Consider the following 27500-nt stretch of genomic DNA (forward strand, 5'->3'; position numbering starts at 1 on the left):
TGAGCTGACAGCTTATCATTGTATCATACACCAGGAAGCGTTGTGCGGTAAAGCCTTGAAAATGGAGCATGTAATGAGCATCATCACGCGCACAGTTAACTTTATCAGAGCCAAGGTTTGAATCACCGCCAGTTCAAGGCATTTCTGACGGAGTTAGAAACGGGCATGGTGATTTGCCTTATCACACAGAGGTGCGATGGCTAAGCCAGGGAAAGGTGCTTCAAAGATGTTTCGAAGCTTCGTGAGGAGATTTGTCTGTTCTTGGACAGCAAGGGAAAGACACAACACAACTCCGAGACGAAATGTTTCTGTGTGAAATGGCTTTCTGTGTGACATTACGAGTCATCTGAATGCAATGAACTTGCAGCTGCAGGGTCGGGATCGTGTCATCTCTGATATGTACAGTACAGTGAAGGCATTTAAAACCAAACTGACTCTGTGGGAGACGCAGATGCGGAAAGAAAATTTGAGCCACTTTCCCAGCTGCCAGACCATGAAAGAGAAGCTCTCTACCAGTGCGTTCCGAGCGCACAGTTGGCTGATAAAATAGGTATGCTTGCCGCTGACTTTCGACGCCGATTTGCTGACTTTGAAGCACAAAAAAGCAGGTTGGAACTGCTCGGTAACCCATTTGCTGTTGACGTGGAAAGCTCACCACCAAACCTCCAAATGGAGTTGATTGACCTCCAATGCAATGATGCACTGAGGGCAAAATATGCGGCAGTGGGTGCTGCGGAGTTCGCCCGTTTCCTCCCGACACAATGCCCCAGCTGCGCATCCAGGCTGCTCAAACGTTGTCTATGTTTGGCAGCACATACCTGTGTGAACAACTGTTTTCTTTGATGAACTTGAACAAAACATCACACAGAAGTCGACTTACTGCTGAACACCTCCACTCAATTCTGAGGATTTCCTCAGCTCAGAGCCTTACCCGAACATTGATGAACTTGTGGAAAAGATGGGACACCACCAAGTATCACCCTCAACCTCAAACAAGTGAACATTACTGTGCAATCACATATTTAGAGTTTTTACTCAGTTCAAGTTTAAAAGTTAAAGTTTAATATTTGTTTTCACTGCATGTTACTTCTCCTTAAACAAAGTGTTGTTTTTGATTAATAGATTTTTGCACTTTATTTTATTGTATTTCAATCCAATTATATTTTAAAAATATTTCAGTTGAGTGGATGATAGAAAATTGCTATTATTGTTTTTTTCTTTGAAGTAAATTTAGCCCACTTTTGCTAAAATAGAAAATATAGGCTACTGATGGTGCCTTGAATACCGGTTTCTTTCATTTAATGTTCATGTTATGGGGATTTTTATATAAAGGAAATTTGTCTTTTGTGTCTGTTGAAAATTAAAGATTACTGACAGAGCCATAAGAAAATATTGCTTTATTTATCTGATCATATTGGAATATATTTGTTAGGTTTTCAGTAGGTTCAATTAGGTTCACTAGACTATATGCGTCATGTAAAAAATTTTCAATGAACATTCGAACAGTCCGGCCCTCGGCTTGTAGCTAAATTTTTTATTTGGCCCTCCGTCCATTTGACTTTGACACCCCTGCCCTAGACCCTTCCCCTTGACCCCATCCCAAACAAACCTCTTCCCCTAGACCCCATCCCAAACAAACCTCTTCCCCTCGATCCCGTCCCCTAGACCCCATCCCAAACAAACCCCTTCGCCTAGAACCCGTCCCCTAGACCCCATCCCAAACAAACCCCTTCGCCTAGAACCCGTCCCCTAGACCCCATCCCAAACAAACCCCTTCGCCTAGAACCCGTCCCCTAGACCCCATCCCAAACAAACCCCTTCGCCTAGAACCCGTCCCCTAGACCCCATCCCAAACAAACCCCTTCGCCTAGAACCCGTCCCCTAGACCCCATCCCAAACAAACCCCTTCGCCTAGAACCCGTCCCCTAGACCCCATCCCAAACAAACCCCTTCGCCTAGAACCCGTCCCAAACAAACCCCATAACCCTTCCCCTGGAATAGACTTAGTTCCAACACCTCTGCCTTTCTGTGATAGGCTGCCTGTTCTCCTCTGCCTCTCTCTGATAGGCTGCCTGTACTCCTCTGCCTCTCTCTGATAGGCTGCTTGTATACTCTATGACTCCTATACCAGAGCTTTTATCTCCCTTAAAGTCTCTGACTCATACAGGACTCTGACTCATACAGGCCTCTGACTCATACAGGCCTCTGACTCATACAGACTTCTGACTCATACAGGCTTCTGACTCATACAGGCCTCTGACTCATACAGGCCTCTGACTCATACAGGCCTCTGACTCATACAGGCCTCTGGCTCATACAGGCCTCTGGCTCATACAGGCCTCTGACTCATACAGGCTTCTGACTCATACAGGCCTCTGACTCATACAGGCCTCTGACTCATACAGGCCTCTGACTCATACAGGCCTCTGACTCATACAGGCCTCTGACTCATACAGGCCTCTGGCTCATACAGGCCTCTGGCTCATACAGGCCTCTGACTCATACAGGCCTCTGACTCATACAGGAAGCTGTAGAATTGTTCAGTCCGTACAGAGGATCTCATTCTAGTTGTGTTGTCCAGCCTCTCTCTGGGCATTAGTGTCAGTTACAGGGATAATTACTTGCCAGTCCTCTTCCATTGATGGGTAATTCTCTGTTAGTCTACATCCTTGTAGTGAATCACTGGCTGTGTTCCAAATACATAGAGCCCTGTGGCTCCCAGTCAACAGTAAATAGGCAATAGGGTGTAATTTGGGTTGCAGACACTGTGTGTAGACTGATAAATGGTTGACAGGCAATAGTAGATGGATAACTTCACTAGCCAGCAGTCTGGTGATTTACTGTTCAGTTCATTATTACTGGCAGACACAGTGGTGTGGAGATAGAAACCAACCATGTCAGGGCACTAATACCAGGCTACCTCAGCCCCCCCTCAGGACACTAAAACCAGGCTACCTCAGCCCCCCCAGGACACTAATACCAGGCTACCTCAGCCCCCCCAGGACACTAATACCAGGCTACCTCAGCCCCCCCAGGACACTAACACCAGGCTACCTCAGCCCCTAGGACACTCATGCCCATACCATGCTTACCCCATGTGTGCCCCTGCTCTTCCCCATCAGAGACCCCAGACGTGTACATCGTGGAGCGGTTGTTCTCCAGCAGTCTGGTGGTGGTGGTCAGTCTCTCCATCCCCAGACGGATGAACGTCTACCACTTTAAGAAGGGAACGGAGATCTGCAACTACAGCTACAGTAACAACATCCTCTCTGTCAGACTCAACAGACAGGTAACTACAGTAACAACATCCTCTCTGTCAGACTCAACAGACAGGTAACTACAGTAACAACATCCTCTCTGTCAGACTCAACAGACAGGTAACTACAGTAACAACATCCTCTCTGTCAGACTCAACAGACAGGTAACATAACAACAGTAACAACATCTCTGTCAGACTCAACAGACGGGTAACTACAGTAACAACATCCTCTCTGTCAGACTCAACAGACGGGTAACTACAGTAACAACATCCTCTCTGTCAGACTCAACAGACGGGTAACTACAGTAACAACATCCTCTCTGTCAGACTCAACAGACGGGTAACTACAGTAACAACATCCTCTCTGTCAGACTCAACAGACGGGTAACTACAGTAACAACATCCTCTCTGTCAGACTCAACAGACGGGTAACTACAGTAACAACATCCTCTCTGTCAGACTCAACAGACGGGTAACTACAGTAACAACATCCTCTCTGTCAGACTCAACAGACGGGTAACTACAGTAACAACATCCTCTCTGTCAGACTCAACAGACAGGTAACTACAGTAACAACATCCTCTCTGTCAGACTCAACAGACAGGTAACTACAGTAACAACATCCTCTCTGTCAGACTCAACAGACAGGTAACTACAGTAACAACATCCTCTCTGTCAGACTCAACAGACAGGTAACTACAGTAACAACATCCTCTCTGTCAGACTCAACAGACAGGTAACTACAGTAACAACATCCTCTCTGTCAGACTCAACAGACAGGTAACTACAGTAACAACATCCTCTGTCAGACTCAACAGACAGGTAACTACAGTAACAACATCCTCTCTGTCAGACTCAACAGACAGGTAACTACAGTAACAACATCCTCTCTGTCAGACTCAACAGACAGGTAACTACAGTAACAACATCCTCTCTGTCAGACTCAACAGACAGGTAACTACAGTAACAACATCCTCTCTGTCAGACTCAACAGACAGGTAACTACAGTAACAACATCCTCTCTGTCAGACTCAACAGACAGGTAACTACAGTAACAACATCCTCTCTGTCAGACTCAACAGACAGGTAACTACAGTAACATCCTCTCTGTCAACTCAACAGACAGGTAACTACAGTATCCTCTCTGTCAGACTCAACAGACAGGTAACTACAGTAACAACATCCTCTCTGTCAGACTCAACAGTAACAACAGGTAACAGGTACAGTAACAACATCCTCTCTGTCAGACTCAACAGACAGGTAACTACAGTAACAACATCCTCTCTGTCAGACTCAACAGACAGGTAACTACAGTAACAACATCCTCTCTGTCAGACTCAACAGACAGGTAACTACAGTAACAACATCCTCTCTGTCAGACTCAACAGACAGGTAACTACAGTAACAACATCCTCTCTGTCAGACTCAACAGACAGGTAACTACAGTAACAACATCCTCTCTGTCAGACTCAACAGACAGGTAACTACAGTAACAACATCCTCTCTGTCAGACTCAACAGACAGGTAACTACAGTAACAACATCCTCTCTGTCAGACTCAACAGACAGGTAACTACAGTAACAACATCCTCTCTGTCAGACTCAACAGACAGGTAACTACAGTAACAACATCCTCTCTGTCAGACTCAACAGACAGGTAACTACAGTAACAACATCCTCTCTGTCAGACTCAACAGACGGGTAACTACAGTAACAACATCCTCTCTGTCAGACTCAACAGACGGGTAACTACAGTAACAACATCCTCTCTGTCAGACTCAACAGACGGGTAAACTACAGTAACAACATCCTCTCTGTCAGACTCAACAGACGGGTAACTACAGTAACAACATCCTCTCTGTCAGACTCAACAGACGGGTAACTACAGTAACAACATCCTCTCTGTCAGACTCAACAGACGGGTAACTACAGTAACAACATCCTCTGTCAGACTCAACAGACGGGTAACTACAGTAACAACATCCTCTCTGTCAGACTCAACAGACGGGTAACTACAGTAACAACATCCTCTCTGTCAGACTCAACAGACGGGTAACTACAGTAACAACATCCTCTCTGTCAGACTCAACAGACGGGTAACTACAGTAACAACATCCTCTCTGTCAGACTCAACAGACGGGTAACTACAGTAACAACATCCTCTCTGTCAGACTCAACAGACGGGTAACTACAGTAACAACATCCTCTCTGTCAGACTCAACAGACGGGTAACTACAGTAACAACATCCTCTCTGTCAGACTCAACAGACGGGACTACAGTAACAATCCTCTCTGTCAGACTCAGACGGGTAACTACAGTAACAACATCCTCTCTGTCAGACTCAACAGACGGGTAACTACAGTAACAACATCTCTCTGTCAGACTCAACAGACGGGTAACTACAGTAACAACATCCTCTCTGTCAGACTCAACAGACGGGTAACTACAGTAACAACATCTCTCTGTCAGACTCAACAGACGGGTAACTACAGTAACAACATCCTCTCTGTCAGACTCAACAGACGGGTAACTACAGTAACAACATCCTCTCTGTCAGACTCAACAGACGGGTAACTACAGTAACAACATCCTCTCTGTCAGACTCAACAGAGACGGTAACAACATCCTCTCTGTCAGACTCAACACAGTAACTACAGTAACAACATCCTCTCTGTCAGACTCAACAGACGGGTAACTACAGTAACAACATCCTCTCTGTCAGACTCAACAGACGGGTAACTACAGTAACAACATCCTCTCTGTCAGACTCAACAGACGGGTAACTACAGTAACAACATCCTCTCTGTCAGACTCAACAGACGGGTAACTACAGTAACAACATCCTCTCTGTCAGACTCAACAGACAGTAACAACATCCTCTCTGTCAGTCAACAACAACATCCTCTCTGTCAGACTCAACAGACGGGTAACTACAGTAACAACATCCTCTCTGTCAGACTCAACAGACGGGTAACTACAGTAACAACATCCTCTCTGTCAGACTCAACAGTAACTAAGTAACAACATCCTCTCTGTCAGACTCAACAGACGGGTAACTACAGTAACAACATCCTCTCTGTCAGACTCAACAGACGGGTAACTACAGTAACAACATCCTCTCTGTCAGACTCAACAGACAGGTAACTACAGTAACAACATCCTCTCTGTCAGACTCAACAGACGGGTAACTACAGTAACAACATCCTCTCTGTCAGACTCAACAGACGGGTAACTACAGTAACAACATCCTCTCTGTCAGACTCAACAGACGGGTAACTACAGTAACAACATCCTCTCTGTCAGACTCAACAGACGGGTAACTACAGTAACAACATCCTCTCTGTCAGACTCAACAGACGGGTAACTACAGTAACAACATCCTCTCTGTCAGACTCGGGACTACAACAACATCCTCTGTCAGACGGGTAACTACAGTAACAACATCCTCTCTGTCAGACTCAACAGACGGTAACTACAGTAACAACATCCTCTCTGTCAGACTCAACAGACGGGTAACTACAGTAACAACATCCTCTCTGTCAGACTCAACAGACGGGTAACTACAGTAACAACATCCTCTCTGTCAGACTCAACAGACGGGTAACTACAGTAACAACATCCTCTCTGTCAGACTCAACAGACGGGTAACTACAGTAACAACATCCTCTCTGTCAGACTCAACAGACGGGTAACTACAGTAACAACATCCTCTCTGTCAGACTCAACAGACGGGTAACTACAGTAACAACATCCTCTCTGTCAGACTCAACAGACGGGTAACTACAGTAACAACATCTCTGTCAGACTCAACAGACGGGTAAACAGTAACAACATCCTCTCTGTAGACAACAGACGGGTCTACTCATCTGTCAGACTCAACAGACGGGTAACTACAGTAACAACATCCTCTCTGTCAGACTCAACAGACGGGTAACTACAGTAACAACATCCTCTCTGTCAGACTCAACAGACGGGTAACTACAGTAACAACATCCTCTCTGTCAGACTCAACAGACGGGTAACTACAGTAACAACATCCTCTCTGTCAGACTCAACAGACGGGTAACTACAGTAACAACATCCTCTCTGTCAGACTCAACAGACGGGTAACTACAGTAACAACATCCTCTCTGTCAGACTCAACAGGACGGGTAACTACAGTAACAACATCAACTCTCTGTCAGACTCAACAGACGGGTAACTACAGTAACAACATCCTCTCTGTCAGACTCAACAGACGGGTAACTAACAACACAGTAACAGACGGGTAATCCATCCTCTCTGTCAGACTCAACAGACGGGTAACTACAGTAACAACATCCTCTCTGTCAGACTCAACAGACGGGTAACTACAGTAACAACATCCTCTCTGTCAGACTCAACAGACGGGTAACTACAGTAACAACATCTCTCTGTCAGACTCAACAGACGGGTAACTACAGTAACAACATCCTCTCTGTCAGACTCAACAGACGGGTAACTACAGTAACAACATCCTCTCTGTCAGACTCAACAGACGGGTAAACAGTATCCTCTCTGTCAGACTCAACAGACGGGTAACTACAGTAACAACATCTCTGTCAGACTCAACAGACGGGTAACTACAGTAACAACATCCTCTCTGTCAGACTCAACAGACGGGTAACTACAGTAACAACATCCTCTCTGTCAGACTCAACAGACGGGTAACTACAGTAACAACATCCTCTCTGTCAGACTCAACAGACGGGTAACTACAGTAACAACATCCTCTCTGTCAGACTCAACAGACGGGTAACTACAGTAACAACATCCTCTCTGTCAGACTCAACAGACGGGTAACTACAGTAACAACATCCTCTCTGTCAGACTCAACAGACGGGTAACTACAGTAACAACATCCTCTCTGTCAGACTCAACAGACGGGTAACTACAGTAACAACATCCTCTCTGTCAGACTCAACAGACGGGTAACTACAGTAACAACATCCTCTCTGTCAGACTCAACAGACGGGTAAACAGTAACAACATCCTCTCTGTCAGACTCAACAGATGGGTAAACATCAACATCTCTCTGTCAGACTCAACAGACGGGTAACTACAGTAACAACATCCTCTCTGTCAGACTCAACAGACGGGTAACTACAGTAACAACATCCTCTCTGTCAGACTCAACAGACGGGTAACTACAGTAACAACATCCTCTCTGTCAGACTCAACAGACGGGTAACTACAGTAACAACATCCTCTCTGTCAGACTCAACAGACGGGTAACTACAGTAACAACATCCTCTCTGTCAGACTCAACAGACGGGTAACTACAGTAACAACATCCTCTCTGTCAGACTCAACAGACGGGTAACTACAGTAACAACATCCTCTCTGTCAGACTCAACAGACGGGTAACTACAGTAACAACATCCTCTCTGTCAGACTCAACAGGACGGGTAACTACAGTAACAACATCCTCTCTGTCAGACTCAACAGACGGGTAACTACAGTAACAACATCCTCTCTGTCAGACTCAACAGACGGGTAACTACAGTAACAACATCCTCTCTGTCAGACTCAACAGACGGGTAACTACAGTAACAACATCCTCTCTGTCAGACTCAACAGACGGGTAACTACAGTAACAACATCCTCTCTGTCAGACTCAACAGACGGGTAACTACAGTAACAACATCCTCTCTGTCAGACTCAACAGACGGGTAACTACAGTAACAACATCCTCTCTGTCAGACTCAACAGACGGGTAACTACAGTAACAACAGTAACAACATCCTCTCTGTCAGACTCAACAGACGGGTAACTACAGTAACAACATCCTCTCTGTCAGACTCAACAGACGGGTAACTACAGTAACAACATCCTCTCTGTCAGACTCAACAGACGGGTAACTACAGTAACAACATCCTCTCTGTCAGACTCAACAGACGGGTAACTACAGTAACAACATCCTCTCTGTCAGACTCAACAGACGGTAACTACAGTAACAACATCCTCTCTGTCAGACTCAACAGACGGGTAACTACAGTAACAACATCCTCTCTGTCAGACTCAACAGACGGGTAACTACAGTAACAACATCCTCTCTGTCAGACTCAACAGACGGGTAACTACAGTAACAACATCCTCTCTGTCAGACTCAACAGACGGGTAACTACAGTAACAACATCCTCTCTGTCAGACTCAACAGACGGGTAACTACAGTAACAACATCCTCTCTGTCAGACTCAACAGACGGGTAACTACAGTAACAACATCCTCTCTCAGACTCAACAGACGGGTAACTACAGTAAACAACATCCTCTCTGTCAGACTCAACAGACGGGTAACTACAGTAACAACATCCTCTCTGTCAGACTCAACAGACGGGTAACTACAGTAACAACATCCTCCTCTCGGGTAACTACAGTAACAACATCCTCTCTGTCAGACTCAACAGACGGGTAACTACAGTAACAACATCCTCTCTGTCAGACTCAACAGACGGGTAACTACAGTAACAACATCCTCTCTGTCAGACTCAACAGACGGGTAACTACAGTAACAACATCCTCTCTGTCAGACTCAACAGACGGGTAACTACAGTAACAACATCCTCTCTGTCAGACTCAACAGACGGGTAACTACAGTAACAACATCCTCTGTCAGACTCAACAGACGGGTAACTACAGTAACAACATCCTCTCTGTCAGACTCAACAGACGGGTAACTACAGTAACAACATCCTCTCTGTCAGACTCAACAGACGGGTAACTACAGTAACAACATCCTCTCTGTCAGACTCAACAGACGGGTAACTACAGTAACAACATCCTCTCTGTCAGACTCAACAGACGGGTAACTACAGTAACAACATCTCTCTGTCAGACTCAACAGACGGGTAACTACAGTAACAACATCCTCTCTGTCAGACTCAACAGACGGGTAACTACAGTAACAACATCCTCTCTGTCAGACTCAACAGACGGGTAACTACAGTAACAACATCCTCTCTGTCAGACTCAACAGACGGGTAACTACAGTAACAACATCCTCTCTGTCAGACTCAACAGACGGGTAACTACAGTAACAACATCCTCTCTGTCAGACTCAACAGACGGGTAACTACAGTAACAACATCCTCTCTGTCAGACTCAACAGACGGGTAACTACAGTAACAACATCCTCTCTGTCAGACTCAACAGACGGGTAACTACAGTAACAACATCCTCTCTGTCAGACTCAACAGACGGGTAACTACAGTAACAACATCCTCTGTCAGACTCAACAGACGGGTAACTACAGTAACAACATCCTCTCTGTCAGACTCAACAGACGGGTAACTACAGTAACAACATCCTCTCTGTCAGACTCAACAGACGGGTAACTACAGTAACAACATCCTCTCTGTCAGACTCAACAGACGGGTAACTACAGTAACAACATCCTCTCTGTCAGACTCAACAGACGGGTAACTACAGTAACAACATCCTCTCTGTCAGACTCAACAGACGGGTAACTACAGTAACAACATCCTCTCTGTCAGACTCAACAGACGGGTAACTACAGTAACAACATCCTCTCTGTCAGACTCAACAGACGGGTAACTACAGTAACAACATCCTCTCTGTCAGACTCAACAGACGGGTAACTACAGTAACAACATCCTCTCTGTCAGACTCAACAGACGGGTAACTACAGTAACAACATCCTCTCTGTCAGACTCAACAGACGGGTAACTACAGTAACAACATCCTCTCTGTCAGACTCAACAGACGGGTAACTACAGTAACAACATCCTCTCTGTCAGACTCAACAGACGGGTAACTACAGTAACAACATCCTCTCTGTCAGACTCAACAGACGGGTAACTACAGTAACAACATCCTCTCTGTCAGACTCAACAGACGGGTAACTACAGTAACAACATCCTCTGTCAGACTCAACAGACGGGTAACTACAGTAACAACATCCTCTCTGTCAGACTCAACAGACGGGTAACTACAGTAACAACATCCTCTGTCAGACTCAACAGACGGGTAACTACAGTAACAACATCCTCTCTGTCAGACTCAACAGACGGGTAACTACAGTAACAACATCCTCTCTGTCAGACTCAACAGACGGGTAACTACAGTAACAACATCCTCTCTGTCAGACTCAACAGACGGGTAACTACAGTAACAACATCCTCTCTGTCAGACTCAACAGACGGGTAACTACAGTAACAACATCCTCTCTGTCAGACTCAACAGACGGGTAACTACAGTAACAACATCCTCTCTGTCAGACTCAACAGACGGGTAACTACAGTAACAACATCCTCTCTGTCAGACTCAACAGACGGGTAACTACAGTAACAACATCCTCTCTGTCAGACTCAACAGACAGGTAACTACAGTAACAACATCCTCTCTGTCAGACTCAACAGACGGGTAACTACAGTAACAACATCCTCTCTGTCAGACTCAACAGACGGGTAACTACAGTAACAACATCCTCTCTGTCAGACTCAACAGACAGGTAACTACAGTAACAACATCCTCTCTGTCAGACTCAACAGACAGGTAACTACAGTAACAACATCCTCTCTGTCAGACTCAACAGACAGGTAACTACAGTAACAGTAACAACATCCTCTCTGTCAGACTCAACAGACGGGTAACTACAGTAACAACATCCTCTCTGTCAGACTCAACAGACGGGTAACTACAGTAACAACATCCTCTCTGTCAGACTCAACAGACGGGTAACTACAGTAACAACATCCTCTCTGTCAGACTCAACAGACGGGTAACTACAGTAACAACATCCTCTCTGTCAGACTCAACAGACGGGTAACTACAGTAACAACATCCTCTCTGTCAGACTCAACAGACGGGTAACTACAGTAACAACATCCTCTCTGTCAGACTCAACAGACGGGTAACTACAGTAACAACATCCTCTCTGTCAGACTCAACAGACGGGTAACTACAGTAACAACATCCTCTCTGTCAGACTCAACAGACGGGTAACTACAGTAACAACATCTCTCTGTCAGACTCAACAGACGGGTAACTACAGTAACAACATCCTCTCTGTCAGACTCAACAGACGGGTAACTACAGTAACAACATCCTCTCTGTCAGACTCAACAGACGGGTAACTACAGTAACAACATCCTCTCTGTCAGACTCAACAGACGGGTAACTACAGTAACAACATCCTCTCTGTCAGACTCAACAGACGGGTAAACAGTAACAACATCCTCTCTGTCAGACTAACAGACGGGTAATCCAGTAACAACTCTGTCAGACTCAACAGACGGGTAACTACAGTAACAACATCCTCTCTGTCAGACTCAACAGACGGGTAACTACAGTAACAACATCCTCTCTGTCAGACTCAACAGACGGGTAACTACAGTAACAACATCCTCTCTGTCAGACTCAACAGACGGGTAACTACAGTAACAACATCCTCTCTGTCAGACTCAACAGACGGGTAACTACAGTAACAACATCCTCTCTGTCAGACTCAACAGACGGGTAACTACAGTAACAACATCCTCTCTGTCAGACTCAACAGACGGGTAACTACAGTAACAACATCCTCTCTGTCAGACTCAACAGACGGGTAACTACAGTAACAACATCCTCTCTGTCAGACTCAACAGACGGGTAACTACAGTAACAACATCCTCTCTGTCAGACTCAACAGACGGGTAACTACAGTAACAACATCCTCTCTGTCAGACTCAACAGACGGGTAACTACAGTAACAACATCCTCTCTGTCAGACTCAACAGACGGGTAACTACAGTAACAACATCCTCTCTGTCAGACTCAACAGACGGGTAACTACAGTAACAACATCCTCTCTGTCAGACTCAACAGACGGGTAACTACAGTAACAACATCCTCTCTGTCAGACTCAACAGACGGGTAACTATCCTCTGTCAGTAACAACATCCTCTCTGTCAGACTCAACAGACGGGTAACTACAGTAACAACATCCTCTCTGTCAGACTCAACAGACGGGTAACTACAGTAACAACATCCTCTCTGTCAGACTCAACAGACGGGTAACTACAGTAACAACATCCTCTCTGTCAGACTCAACAGACGGGTAACTACAGTAACAACATCCTCTCTGTCAGACTCAACAGACGGGTAACTACAGTAACAACATCCTCTCTGTCAGACTCAACAGACGGGTAACTACAGTAACAACATCCTCTCTGTCAGACTCAACAGACGGGTAACTACAGTAACAACATCCTCTCTGTCAGACTCAACAGACGGGTAACTACAGTAACAACATCCTCTCTGTCAGACTCAACAGACGGGTAACTACAGTAACAACATCCTCTCTGTCAGACTCAACAGACGGGTAACTACAGTAACAACATCCTCTCTGTCAGACTCAACAGACGGGTAACTACAGTAACAACATCCTCTCTGTCAGACTCAACAGACGGGTAACTACAGTAACAACATCCTCTCTGTCAGACTCAACAGACGGGTAACTACAGTAACAACATCCTCTCTGTCAGACTCAACAGACGGGTAACTACAGTAACAACATCCTCTCTGTCAGACTCAACAGACGGGTAACTACAGTAACAACATCCTCTCTGTCAGACTCAACAGACGGGTAACTACAGTAACAACATCCTCTGTCAGACTCAACAGACGGGTAACTACAGTAACAACATCCTCTCTGTCAGACTCAACAGACGGGTAACTACAGTAACAACATCCTCTCTGTCAGACTCAACAGACGGGTAACTACAGTAACAACATCCTCTCTGTCAGACTCAACAGACGGGTAACTACAGTAACAACATCCTCTCTGTCAGACTCAACAGACGGGTAACTACAGTAACAACATCCTCTCTGTCAGACTCAACAGACGGGTAACTACAGTAACAACATCCTCTCTGTCAGACTCAACAGACGGGTAACTACAGTAACAACATCCTCTCTGTCAGACTCAACAGACGGGTAACTACAGTAACAACATCCTCTCTGTCAGACTCAACAGACGGGTAACTACAGTAACAACATCCTCTCTGTCAGACTCAACAGACGGGTAACTACAGTAACAACATCCTCTCTGTCAGACTCAACAGACGGGTAACTACAGTAACAACATCCTCTCTGTCAGACTCAACAGACGGGTAACTACAGTAACAACATCCTCTCTGTCAGACTCATCCTCTGTCAGACTCAACAGACAGATCCTCTCTGTCAGACTCAACAGAGTAACAACAGTAACATCCTCTCTGTCAGACTCAACAGACGGGTAACTACAGTAACAACATCCTCTCTGTCAGACTCAACAGACGGGTAACTACAGTAACAACATCCTCTCTGTCAGACTCAACAGACGGGTAACTACAGTAACAACATCCTCTGTCAGACTCAACAGACGGGTAACTACAGTAACAACATCCTCTGTCAGACTCAACAGACGGGTAACTACAGTAACAACATCCTCTCTGTCAGACTCAACAGACGGGTAACTACAGTAACAACATCCTCTCTGTCAGACTCAACAGACGGGTAACTACAGTAACAACATCCTCTCTGTCAGACTCAACAGACGGGTAACTACAGTAACAACATCCTCTCTGTCAGACTCAACAGACGGGTAACTACAGTAACAACATCCTCTCTGTCAGACTCAACAGACGGGTAACTACAGTAACAACATCCTCTCTGTCAGACTCAACAGACGGGTAACTACAGTAACAACATCCTCTCTGTCAGACTCAACAGAGTAACAACATCCTCTCTGTCAGACTCAACAGACGGGTAACTACAGTAACAACATCCTCTCTGTCAGACTCAACAGACGGGTAACTACAGTAACAACATCCTCTCTGTCAGACTCAACAGACAGGGTAACTACAGTAACAACATCCTCTCTGTCAGACTCAACAGACGGGTAACTACAGTAACAACATCCTCTCTGTCAGACTCAACAGACGGGTAACTACAGTAACAACATCCTCTCTGTCAGACTCAACAGACGGGTAACTACAGTAACAACATCCTCTCTGTCAGACTCAACAGACGGGTAACTACAGTAACAACATCCTCTCTGTCAGACTCAACAGACGGGTAACTACAGTAACAACATCCTCTCTGTCAGACTCAACAGACGGGTAACTACAGTAACAACATCCTCTCTGTCAGACTCAACAGACGGGTAACTACAGTAACAACATCCTCTCTGTCAGACTCAACAGACGGGTAACTACAGTAACAACATCCTCTCTGTCAGACTCAACAGACGGGTAACTACAGTAACAACATCCTCTCTGTCAGACTCAACAGACGGGTAACTACAGTAACAACATCCTCTCTGTCAGACTCAACAGACGGGTAACTACAGTAACAACATCCTCTCTGTCAGACTCAACAGACGGGTAACTACAGTAACAACATCCTCTCTGTCAGACTCAACAGACGGGTAACTACAGTAACAACATCCTCTCTGTCAGACTCAACAGACGGGTAACTACAGTAACAACATCTCTGTCAGACTCAACAGACGGGTAACTACAGTAACAACATCCTCTCTGTCAGACTCAACAGACGGGTAACTACAGTAACAACATCCTCTCTGTCAGACTCAACAGACGGGTAACTACAGTAACAACATCCTCTCTGTCAGACTCAACAGACGGGTAACTACAGTAACAACATCCTCTCTGTCAGACTCAACAGACGGGTAACTACAGTAACAACATCCTCTCTGTCAGACTCAACAGACGGGACAGTAACAACATCCTCTCTGTCAGACTCAACAGACGGGTAACTACATCCTCTCTGTAACAACATCCTCTCTGTCAGACTCAACAGACGGGTAACTACAGTAACAACATCCTCTCTGTCAGACTCAACAGACGGGTAACTACAGTAACAACATCCTCTCTGTCAGACTCAACAGACGGGTAACTACAGTAACAACATCTCTCTGTCAGACTCAACAGACGGGTAACTACAGTAACAACATCCTCTCTGTCAGACTCAACAGACGGGTAACTACAGTAACAACATCCTCTCTGTCAGACTCAACAGACGGGTAACTACAGTAACAACATCCTCTCTGTCAGACTCAACAGACGGGTAACTACAGTAACAACATCCTCTCTGTCAGACTCAACAGACGGGTAACTACAGTAACAACATCCTCTCTGTCAGACTCAACAGACGGGTAACTACAGTAACAACATCCTCTCTGTCAGACTCAACAGACGGGTAACTACAGTAACAACATCCTCTCTGTCAGACTCAACAGACGGGTAACCAGTAACAACATCCTCTGTCAGACTCAACAGACGGGTAACTACAGTAACAACATCCTCTCTGTCAGACTCAACAGACGGGTAACTACAGTAACAACATCCTCTCTGTCAGACTCAACAGACGGTAACTACAGTAACTATCCTCTCTGTCAGACTCAACAGACGGGTAACTACATCCTCTCTGTCAGACTCAACAGACGGGTAACAACAGTAACAACATCCTCTCTGTCAGACTCAACAGACGGGTAACTACAGTAACAACATCCTCTCTGTCAGACTCAACAGACGGGTAACTACAGTAACAACATCCTCTCTGTCAGACTCAACAGACGGGTAAACAGTAACAATCCTCTCTGTCAGACTCAACAGACGGGTAACACAGTAACAACATCTCTGTCAGACTCAACAGACGGGTAACTACAGTAACAACATCTCTGTCAGACTCAACAGACGGGTAACTACAGTAACATCCTCTCTGTCAGACTCAACAGACGGGTAACTACAGTAACAACATCCTCTCTGTCAGACTCAACAGACGGGTAACTACAGTAACAACATCCTCTCTGTCAGACTCAACAGACGGTAACTACAGTAACAACATCCTCTCTGTCAGACTCAACAGACGGGTAACTACAGTAACAACATCCTCTGTCAGACTCAACAGACGGGTAACTACAGTAACAACATCCTCTCTGTCAGACTCAACAGACGGGTAACTACAGTAACAACATCCTCTCTGTCAGACTCAACAGACGGGTAACTACAGTAACAACATCCTCTCTGTCAGACTCAACAGACGGGTAACTACAGTAACAACATCCTCTCTGTCAGACTCAACAGACGGGTAACTACAGTAACAACATCCTCTCTGTCAGACTCAACAGACGGGTAACTACAGTAACAACATCCTCTCTGTCAGACTCAACAGACGGGTCAGATCCTTCTGTCTCAACAGACGGGTAACTACAGTAACAACATCCTCTCTGTCAGACTCAACAGACGGGTAACTACAGTAACAACATCCTCTCTGTCAGACTCAACAGACGGGTAACTACAGTAACAACATCCTCTCTGTCAGACTCAACAGACGGGTAACTACAGTAACAACATCCTCTCTGTCAGACTCAACAGACGGGTAACTACAGTAACAACATCCTCTCTGTCAGACTCAACAGACGGGTAACTACAGTAACAACATCCTCTCTGTCAGACTCAACAGACGGGTAACTACAGTAACAACATCCCTCTGTCAGACTCAACAGACGGGTAACTACAGTAACAACATCCTCTCTGTCAGACTCAACAGACGGGTAACTACAGTAACAACATCCTCTCTGTCAGACTCAACAGACGGGTAACTACAGTAACAACATCCTCTCTGTCAGACTCAACAGACGGGTAACTACAGTAACAACATCCTCTCTGTCAGACTCAACAGACGGGTAACTACAGTAACAACATCCTCTCTGTCAGACTCAACAGACGGGTAACTACAGTAACAACATCCTCTCTGTCAGACTCAACAGACGGGTAACTACAGTAACAACGGGTAACAACATCCTCTCTGTCAGACTCAACAGACGGGTAACTACAGTAACAACATCCTCTCTGTCAGACTCAACAGACGGGTAACTACAGTAACAACATCCTCTCTGTCAGACTCAACAGACGGGTAACTACAGTAACAACATCTCTGTCAGACTCAACAGACGGGTAACTACAGTAACAACATCCTCTCTGTCAGACTCAACAGACGGGTAACTACAGTAACAACATCCTCTCTGTCAGACTCAACAGACGGGTAACTACAGTAACAACATCTCTCTGTCAGACTCAACAGACGGGTAACTACAGTAACAACATCCTCTCTGTCAGACTCAACCTTGGGTAACTACAGTAACAACATCCTCTCTGTCAGACTCAACAGACGGGTAACTACAGTAACAACATCCTCTCTGTCAGACTCAACAGACGGGTAACTACAGTAACAACATCCTCTCTGTCAGACTCAACAGACGGGTAACTACAGTAACAACATCCTCTCTGTCAGACTCAACAGACGGGTAACTACAGTAACAACATCCTCTCTGTCAGACTCAACAGACGGGTAACTACAGTAACAACATCCTCTCTGTCAGACTCAACAGACGGGTAACTACAGTAACAACATCCTCTGTCAGACTCAACAGACGGGTAACTACAGTAACAACATCCTCTCTGTCAGACTCAACAGACGGGTAACTACAGTAACAACATCCTCTCTGTCAGACTCAACAGACGGGTAACTACAGTAACAACATCTCTCTGTCAGACTCAACAGACGGGTAACTACAGTAACAACATCCTCTCTGTCAGACTCAACAGACGGGTAACTACAGTAACAACATCCTCTCTGTCAGACTCAACAGACGGGTAACTACAGTAACAACATCCTCTCTGTCAGACTCAACAGACGGGTAACTACAGTAACAACATCCTCTCTGTCAGACTCAACAGACGGGTAACTACAGTAACAACATCCTCTCTGTCAGACTCAACAGACGGGTAACTACAGTAACAACATCCTCTCTGTCAGACTCAACAGACGGGTAACTACAGTAACAACATCCTCTCTGTCAGACTCAACAGACGGGTAACTACAGTAACAACATCCTCTGTCAGACTCAACAGACGGGTAACTACAGTAACAACATCCTCTCTGTCAGACTCAACAGACGGGTAACTACAGTAACAACATCCTCTCTGTCAGACTCAACAGACGGGTAACTACAGTAACAACATCCTCTCTGTCAGACTCAACAGACGGGTAACTACAGTAACAACATCCTCTCTGTCAGTAACAACATCTTCCTCTGTCAGACTCAACAGACGGGTAACTACAGTAACAACATCCTCTCTGTCAGACTCAACAGACGGGTAACTACAGTAACAACATCCTCTCTGTCAGACTCAACAGACGGGTAACTACAGTAACAACATCCTCTCTGTCAGACTCAACAGACGGGTAACTACAGTAACAACATCCTCTCTGTCAGACTCAACAGACGGGTAACTACAGTAACAACATCCTCTCTGTCAGACTCAACAGACGGGTAACTACAGTAACAACATCCTCTGTCAGACTCAACAGACGGGTAACTACAGTAACAACATCCTCTCTGTCAGACTCAACAGACGGGTAACTACAGTAACAACATCCTCTCTGTCAGACTCAACAGACGGGTAACTACAGTAACAACATCCTCTCTGTCAGACTCAACAGACGGGTAACTACAGTAACAACATCCTCTCTGTCAGACTCAACAGACGGGTAACTACAGTAACAACATCCTCTCTGTCAGACTCAACAGACGGGTAACTACAGTAACAACATCCTCTCTGTCAGACTCAACAGACGGGTAACTACAGTAACAACATCCTCTCTGTCAGACTCAACAGACGGGTAACTACAGTAACAACATCCTCTCTGTCAGACTCAACAGACGGGTAACTACAGTAACAACATCCTCTCTGTCAGACTCAACAGACGGGTAACTACAGTAACAACATCCTCTCTGTCAGACTCAACAGACGGGTAACTACAGTAACAACATCCTCTCTGTCAGACTCAACAGACGGGTAACTACAGTAACAACATCCTCTCTGTCAGTCAACAACAACAGTAACAACATCCTCTCTGTCAGACTCAACAGACGGGTAACTACAGTAACAACATCCTCTCTGTCAGACTCAACAGACGGGTAACTACAGTAACATCCTCTCTGTCAGACTCAACTAACTACAGTAACAACATCTCTGTCAGACTCAACAGACGGGTAACTACAGTAACAACATCCTCTCTGTCAGACTCAACAGACGGGTAACTACAGTAACAACATCCTCCTCTGTCAGACTCAACAGACGGGTAACTACAGTAACAACATCCTCTCTGTCAGACTCAACAGACGGGTAACTACAGTAACAACATCCTCTCTGTCAGACTCAACAGACGGGTAACTACAGTAACAACATCCTCTCTGTCAGACTCAACAGACGGGTAACTACAGTACTCAACAGACGGGTAACTACAGTAACAAACATCTCTGTCAGACTCAACAGACGGGTAACTACAGTAACAACATCCTCTCTGTCAGACTCAACAGACGGGTAACTACAGTAACAACATCCTCTCTGTCAGACTCAACAGACGGGTAACTACAGTAACAACATCCTCTCTGTCAGACTCAACAGACGGGTAACTACAGTAACAACATCCTCTCTGTCAGACTCAACAGACGGGTAACTACAGTAACAACATCCTCTCTGTCAGACTCAACAGACGGGTAACTACAGTAACAACATCCTCTCTGTCAGACTCAACAGACGGGTAACTACAGTAACAACATCTCTGTCAGACTCAACAGACGGGTAACTACAGTAACAACATCCTCTCTGTCAGACTCAACAGACGGGTAACTACAGTAACAACATCCTCTCTGTCAGACTCAACAGACGGGTAACTACAGTAACAACATCCTCTCTGTCAGACTCAACAGACGGGTAACTACAGTAACAACATCCTCTCTGTCAGACTCAACAGACGGGTAACTACAGTAACAACATCCTCTCTGTCAGACTCAACAGACGGGTAACTACAGTAACAACATCCTCTCTGTCAGACTCAACAGACGGGTAACTACAGTAACAACATCCTCTCTGTCAGACTCAACAGACGGGTAACTACAGTAACAACATCCTCTCTGTCAGACTCAACAGACGGGTAACTACAGTAACAACATCCTCTCTGTCAGACTCAACAGACGGGTAACTACAGTAACAACATCCTCTCTGTCAGACTCAACAGACGGGTAACTACAGTAACAACAGATCCTACAGTAACAACATCCTCTGTCAGACTCAACAGACGGGTAACTACTAACAACATCCTCAGTAACGGGTAAACATAACAACATCCTCTGTCAGACTCAACAGACGGGTAACTACAGTAACAACATCCTCTCTGTCAGACTCAACAGACGGGTAACTAACAGTAACAACATCCATAACAGAGTAACAACATCCTCTGTCAGACTCAACAGACGGGTAACTACAGTAACAACATCCTCTCTGTCAGACTCAACAGACGGGTAACTACAGTAACAACATCCTCTCTGTCAGACTCAACAGACGGGTAACTACAGTAACAACATCCTCTGTCAGACTCAACAGACGGGTAACTACAGTAACAACATCCTCTCTGTCAGACTCAACAGACGGGTAACTACAGTAACAACATCCTCTGTCAGACTCAACAGACGGGTAACTACAGTAACAACATCTCTGTCAGACTCAACAGACGGGTAACTACAGTAACAACATCCTCTCTGTCAGACTCAACAGACGGGTAACTACAGTAACAACATCCTCTCTGTCAGACTCAACAGACGGGTAACTACAGTAACAACATCCTCTCTGTCAGACTCAACAGACGGGTAACTACAGTAACAACATCCTCTCTGTCAGACTCAACAGACGGGTAACTACAGTAACAACATCCTCTCTGTCAGACTCAACAGACGGGTAACTACAGTAACAACATCCTCTCTGTCAGACTCAACCGGGTAACTACTCTCTGTCAGACTCAACAGACGGGTAACTACAGTAACAACATCCTCTCTGTCAGACTCAACAGACGGGTAACTACAGTAACAACATCCTCTCTGTCAGACTCAACAGACGGGTAACTACAGTAACAACATCCTCTCTGTCAGACTCAACAGACGGGTAACTACAGTAACAACATCCTCTCTGTCAGACTCAACAGACGGGTAACTACAGTAACAACATCCTCTCTGTCAGACTCAACAGACGGGTAACTACAGTAACAACATCCTCTCTGTCAGACTCAACAGACGGGTAACTACAGTAACAACATCCTCTCTGTCAGACTCAACAGACGGGTAACTACAGTAACAACATCCTCTCTGTCAGACTCAACAGACGGGTAACTACAGTAACAACATCCTCTCTGTCAGACTCAACAGACGGGTAACTACAGTAACAACATCCTCTCTGTCAGACTACAGTAACAACATCCTCTCTGTCAGACTCAACAGACGGGTAACTACAGTAACAACATCCTCTCTGTCAGACTCAACAGACGGGTAACTACAGTAACAACATCCTCTCTGTCAGACTCAACAGACGGGTAACTACAGTAACAACATCCTCTCTGTCAGACTCAACAGACGGGTAACTACAGTAACAACATCCTCTCTGTCAGACTCAACAGACGGGTAACTACAGGTCAACTCAACAGACGGGTAACAACATCCTCTCTGTCAGACTCAACAGACGGGTAACTACAGTAACAACATCCTCTCTGTCAGACTCAACAGACGGGTAACTACAGTAACAACATCCTCTCTGTCAGACTCAACAGACGGGTAACAAACTGTCAGTAACAACATCAGTAACATCCTCTCTGTCAGACTCAACAGACGGGTAACTACAGTAACAACATCCTCTCTGTCAGACTCAACAGACGGGTAACTACAGTAACAACATCCTCTCTGTCAGACTCAACAGACGGGTAACTACAGTAACAACATCCTCTCTGTCAGACTCAACAGACGGGTAACTACAGTAACAACATCCTCTCTGTCAGACTCAACAGACGGGTAACTACAGTAACAACATCCTCTCTGTCAGACTCAACAGACGGGTAACTACAGTAACAACATCCTCTCTGTCAGACTCAACAGACGGGTAACTACAGTAACAACATCCTCTCTGTCAGACTCAACAGACGGGTAACTACAGTAACAACATCCTCTCTGTCAGACTCAACAGACGGGTAACTACAGTAACAACATCCTCTCTGTCAGACTCAACAGACGGGTAACTACAGTAACAACATCCTCTCTGTCAGACTCAACAGACGGGTAACTACAGTAACAACATCCTCTCTGTCAGACTCAACAGACGGGTAACTACAGTAACAACATCCTCGGGTCTGTCAGACTCAACAGACGGGTAACTACAGTAACAACATCCTCTCTGTCAGACTCAACAGACGGGTAACTACAGTAACAACATCCTCTCTGTCAGACTCAACAGACGGGTAACTACAGTAACAACATCCTCTCTGTCAGACTCAACAGACGGGTAACTACAGTAACAACATCCTCTCTGTCAGACTCAACAGACGGGTAACTACAGTAACAACATCTCTCTGTCAGACTCAACAGACGGGTAACTACAGTAACAACATCCTCTCTGTCAGACTCAACAGACGGGTAACTACAGTAACAACATCCTCTCTGTCAGACTCAACAGACGGGTAACTACAGTAACAACATCCTCTCTGTCAGACTCAACAGACGGGTAACTACAGTAACAACATCCTCTCTGTCAGACTCAACAGACGGGTAACTACAGTAACAACATCCTCTCTGTCAGACTCAACAGACGGGTAAACAGTAACAACATCCTCTCTGTCAGTAACGGGTAAACAGTAACAACATCCTCTCTGTCAGACTCAACAGACGGGTAACTACAGTAACAACATCCTCTCTGTCAGACTCAACAGACGGGTAACTACAGTAACAACATCCTCTCTGTCAGACTCAACAGACGGGTAACTACAGTAACAACATCCTCTCTGTCAGACTCAACAGACGGGTAACTACAGTAACAACATCCTCTCTGTCAGACTCAACAGACGGGTAACTACAGTAACAACATCCTCTCTGTCAGACTCAACAGACGGGTAACTACAGTAACAACATCCTCTCTGTCAGACTCAACAGACGGGTAACTACAGTAACAACATCCTCTCTGTCAGACTCAACAGACGGGTAACTACAGTAACAACATCCTCTCTGTCAGACTCAACAGACGGGTAACTACAGTAACAACATCCTCTCTGTCAGACTCAACAGACGGGTAACTACAGTAACAACATCCTCTCTGTCAGACTCAACAGACGGGTAACTACAGTAACAACATCCTCTCTGTCAGACTCAACAGACGGGTAACTACAGTAACAACATCCTCTCTGTCAGACTCAACAGACGGGTAACTACAGTAACAACATCCTCTCTGTCAGACTCAACAGACGGGTAACTACAGTAACAACATCCTCTCTGTCAGACTCAACAGACGGGTAACTACAGTAACAACATCCTCTCTGTCAGACTCAACAGACGGGTAACTACAGTAACAACATCCTCTCTGTCAGACTCAACAGACGGGTAACTACAGTAACAACATCCTCTCTGTCAGGGTAACTACAGTAACAACATCCTCTCTGTCAGACTCAACAGACGGGTAACTACAGTAACAACATCCTCTCTGTCAGACTCAACAGACGGGTAACTACAGTAACAACATCCTCTCTGTCAGACTCAACAGACGGGTAACTACAGTAACAACATCCTCTCTGTCAGACTCAACAGACGGGTAACTACAGTAACAACATCAGACTCTCTGTCAGACTCAACAGACGGGTAACTACAGTAACAACATCCTCTCTGTCAGACTCAACAGACGGGTAACTACAGTAACAACATCCTCTCTGTCAGACTCAACAGACGGGTAAACAGTAACAACATCCTCTCTGTCAGACTCAACAGACGGGTAACTACAGTAACAACATCCTCTCTGTCAGACTCAACAGACGGGTAACTACAGTAACAACATCCTCTCTGTCAGACTCAACAGACGGGTAACTACAGTAACAACATCCTCTCTGTCAGACTCAACAGACGGGTAACTACAGTAACAACATCCTCTCTGTCAGACTCAACAGACGGGTAACTACAGTAACATCCTCTCTGTCAGACTCAACAGACGGGTAACTACAGTAACAACTCTCTGTCAGACTCAACAGACGGGTAACTACAGTAACAACATCCTCTCTGTCAGACTCAACAGACGGGTAACTACAGTAACAACATCCTCTCTGTCAGACTCAACAGACGGGTAACTACAGTAACAACATCCTCTCTGTCAGACTCAACAGACGGGTAACTACAGTAACAACATCCTCTCTGTCAGACTCAACAGACGGGTAACTACAGTAACAACATCCTCTCTGTCAGACTCAACAGACGGGTAACTACAGTAACAACATCCTCTCTGTCAGACTCAACAGACGGGTAACTACAGTAACAACATCCTCTCTGTCAGACTCAACAGACGGGTAACTACAGTAACAACATCCTCTCTGTCAGACTCAACAGACGGGTAACTACAGTAACAACATCCTCTCTGTCAGACTCAACAGACGGGTAACTACAGTAAACAACATCCTCTCTGTCAGACTCAACAGACGGGTAACTACAGTAACAACATCCTCTCTGTCAGACTCAACAGACGGGTAACTACAGTAACAACATCCTCTCTGTCAGACTCAACAGACGGGTAACTACAGTAACAACATCCTCTCTGTCAGACTCAACAGACGGGTAACTACAGTAACAACATCTCTCTGTCAGACTCAACAGACGGGTAACTACAGTAACAACATCCTCTCTGTCAGACTCAACAGACGGGTAACTACAGTATCCTCTCTGTCAGACTAACAACACTCAACAGACGGGTAACTACAGTAACAACATCCTCTCTGTCAGACTCAACAGACGGGTAACTACAGTAACAACATCCTCTCTGTCAGACTCAACAGACGGGTAACTACAGTAACAACATCCTCTCTGTCAGACTCAACAGACGGGTAACCAGTAACAAACATCCTCTCTGTCAGACTCAACAGACGGGTAACTACAGTAACAACATCCTCTCTGTCAGACTCAACAGACGGGTAACTACAGTAACAACATCTGTCAGACTCAACAGACGGGTAACTCAGTAACAACATCCTCTCTGTCAGACTCAATCTCTCTGTCAGACAGACGGGGTATCCTCTCTGTCTGACTCAACAGACGGACTACAGTAACAACATCCTCTCTGTCAGACTCAACAGACGGGTAACTACAGTAACAACATCCTCTCTGTCAGACTCAACAGACGGGTAACTACAGTAACAACATCCTCTCTGTCAGACTCAACAGACGGGTAACTACAGTAACAACATCCTCTCTGTCAGACTCAACAGACGGGTAACTACAGTAACAACATCCTCTCTGTCAGACTCAACAGACGGGTAACTACAGTAACAACATCCTCTCTGTCAGACTCAACAGACGGGTAACTACAGTAACAACATCCTCTCTGTCAGACTCAACAGACGGGTAACTACAGTAACAACATCCTCTCTGTCAGACTCAACAGACGGGTAACTACAGTAACAACATCCTCTCTGTCAGACTCAACAGACGGGTAACTACAGTAACAACATCCTCTCTGTCAGACTCAACAGACGGGTAACTACAGTAACAACATCTCTCTGTCAGACTCAACAGACGGGTAACTACAGTAACAACATCCTCTCTGTCAGACTCAACAGACGGGTAACTACAGTAACAACATCCTCTCTGTCAGACTCAACAGACGGGTAACTACAGTAACAACATCCTCTGTCAGACTCTGTCAGACTCAACAGACGGGTAACTACAGTAACAACATCCTCTCTGTCAGACTCAACAGACGGGTAACTACAGTAACAACATCCTCTCTGTCAGACTCAACAGACGGGTAACTACAGTAACAACATCCTCTCTGTCAGACTCAACAGACGGGTAACTACAGTAACAACATCCTCTCTGTCAGACTCAACAGACGGGTAACTACAGTAACAACATCCTCTCTGTCAGACTCAACAGACGGGTAACTACAGTAACAACATCCTCTCTGTCAGACTCAACAGACGGGTAACTACAGTAACAACATCCTCTCTGTCAGACTCAACAGACGGGTAAACAGTAACAACATCCTCTCTGTCAGTAACAACATCCTCTCTGTCAGACTCAACAGACGGGTAACTACAGTAACAACATCCTCTCTGTCAGACTCAACAGACGGGTAACTACAGTA

General features: G+C 45.4%; 1 protein-coding gene across 3 annotated transcripts in view; it reads left to right on the forward strand.

Moving 5' to 3' along the window:
• Window positions 1-3105: 3105 nt before the first annotated feature.
• The window catches only part of LOC124025854 (WD repeat domain phosphoinositide-interacting protein 1-like), a 60758-nt gene continuing 36363 nt past the window's right edge, over window positions 3106-27500 (forward strand). For 2 of the 3 annotated variants that reach the window (XM_046339169.1, XM_046339170.1), the window contains exon 1: window positions 3106-3289. In XM_046339169.1, the coding sequence (XP_046195125.1) occupies window positions 3203-3289 (87 nt within the window). In that variant the 5' untranslated portion in view covers window positions 3106-3202. Of the gene's footprint in view, window positions 3290-11566; window positions 11618-27500 lie in introns of those variants that run through there. The other variant, XM_046339171.1, reaches the window with a different exon arrangement.

This window comes from Oncorhynchus gorbuscha, unplaced genomic scaffold (assembly GCF_021184085.1).
Source record: "Oncorhynchus gorbuscha isolate QuinsamMale2020 ecotype Even-year unplaced genomic scaffold, OgorEven_v1.0 Un_scaffold_2483, whole genome shotgun sequence".
Classification (NCBI taxonomy): Eukaryota; Metazoa; Chordata; class Actinopteri; order Salmoniformes; family Salmonidae; genus Oncorhynchus; species Oncorhynchus gorbuscha.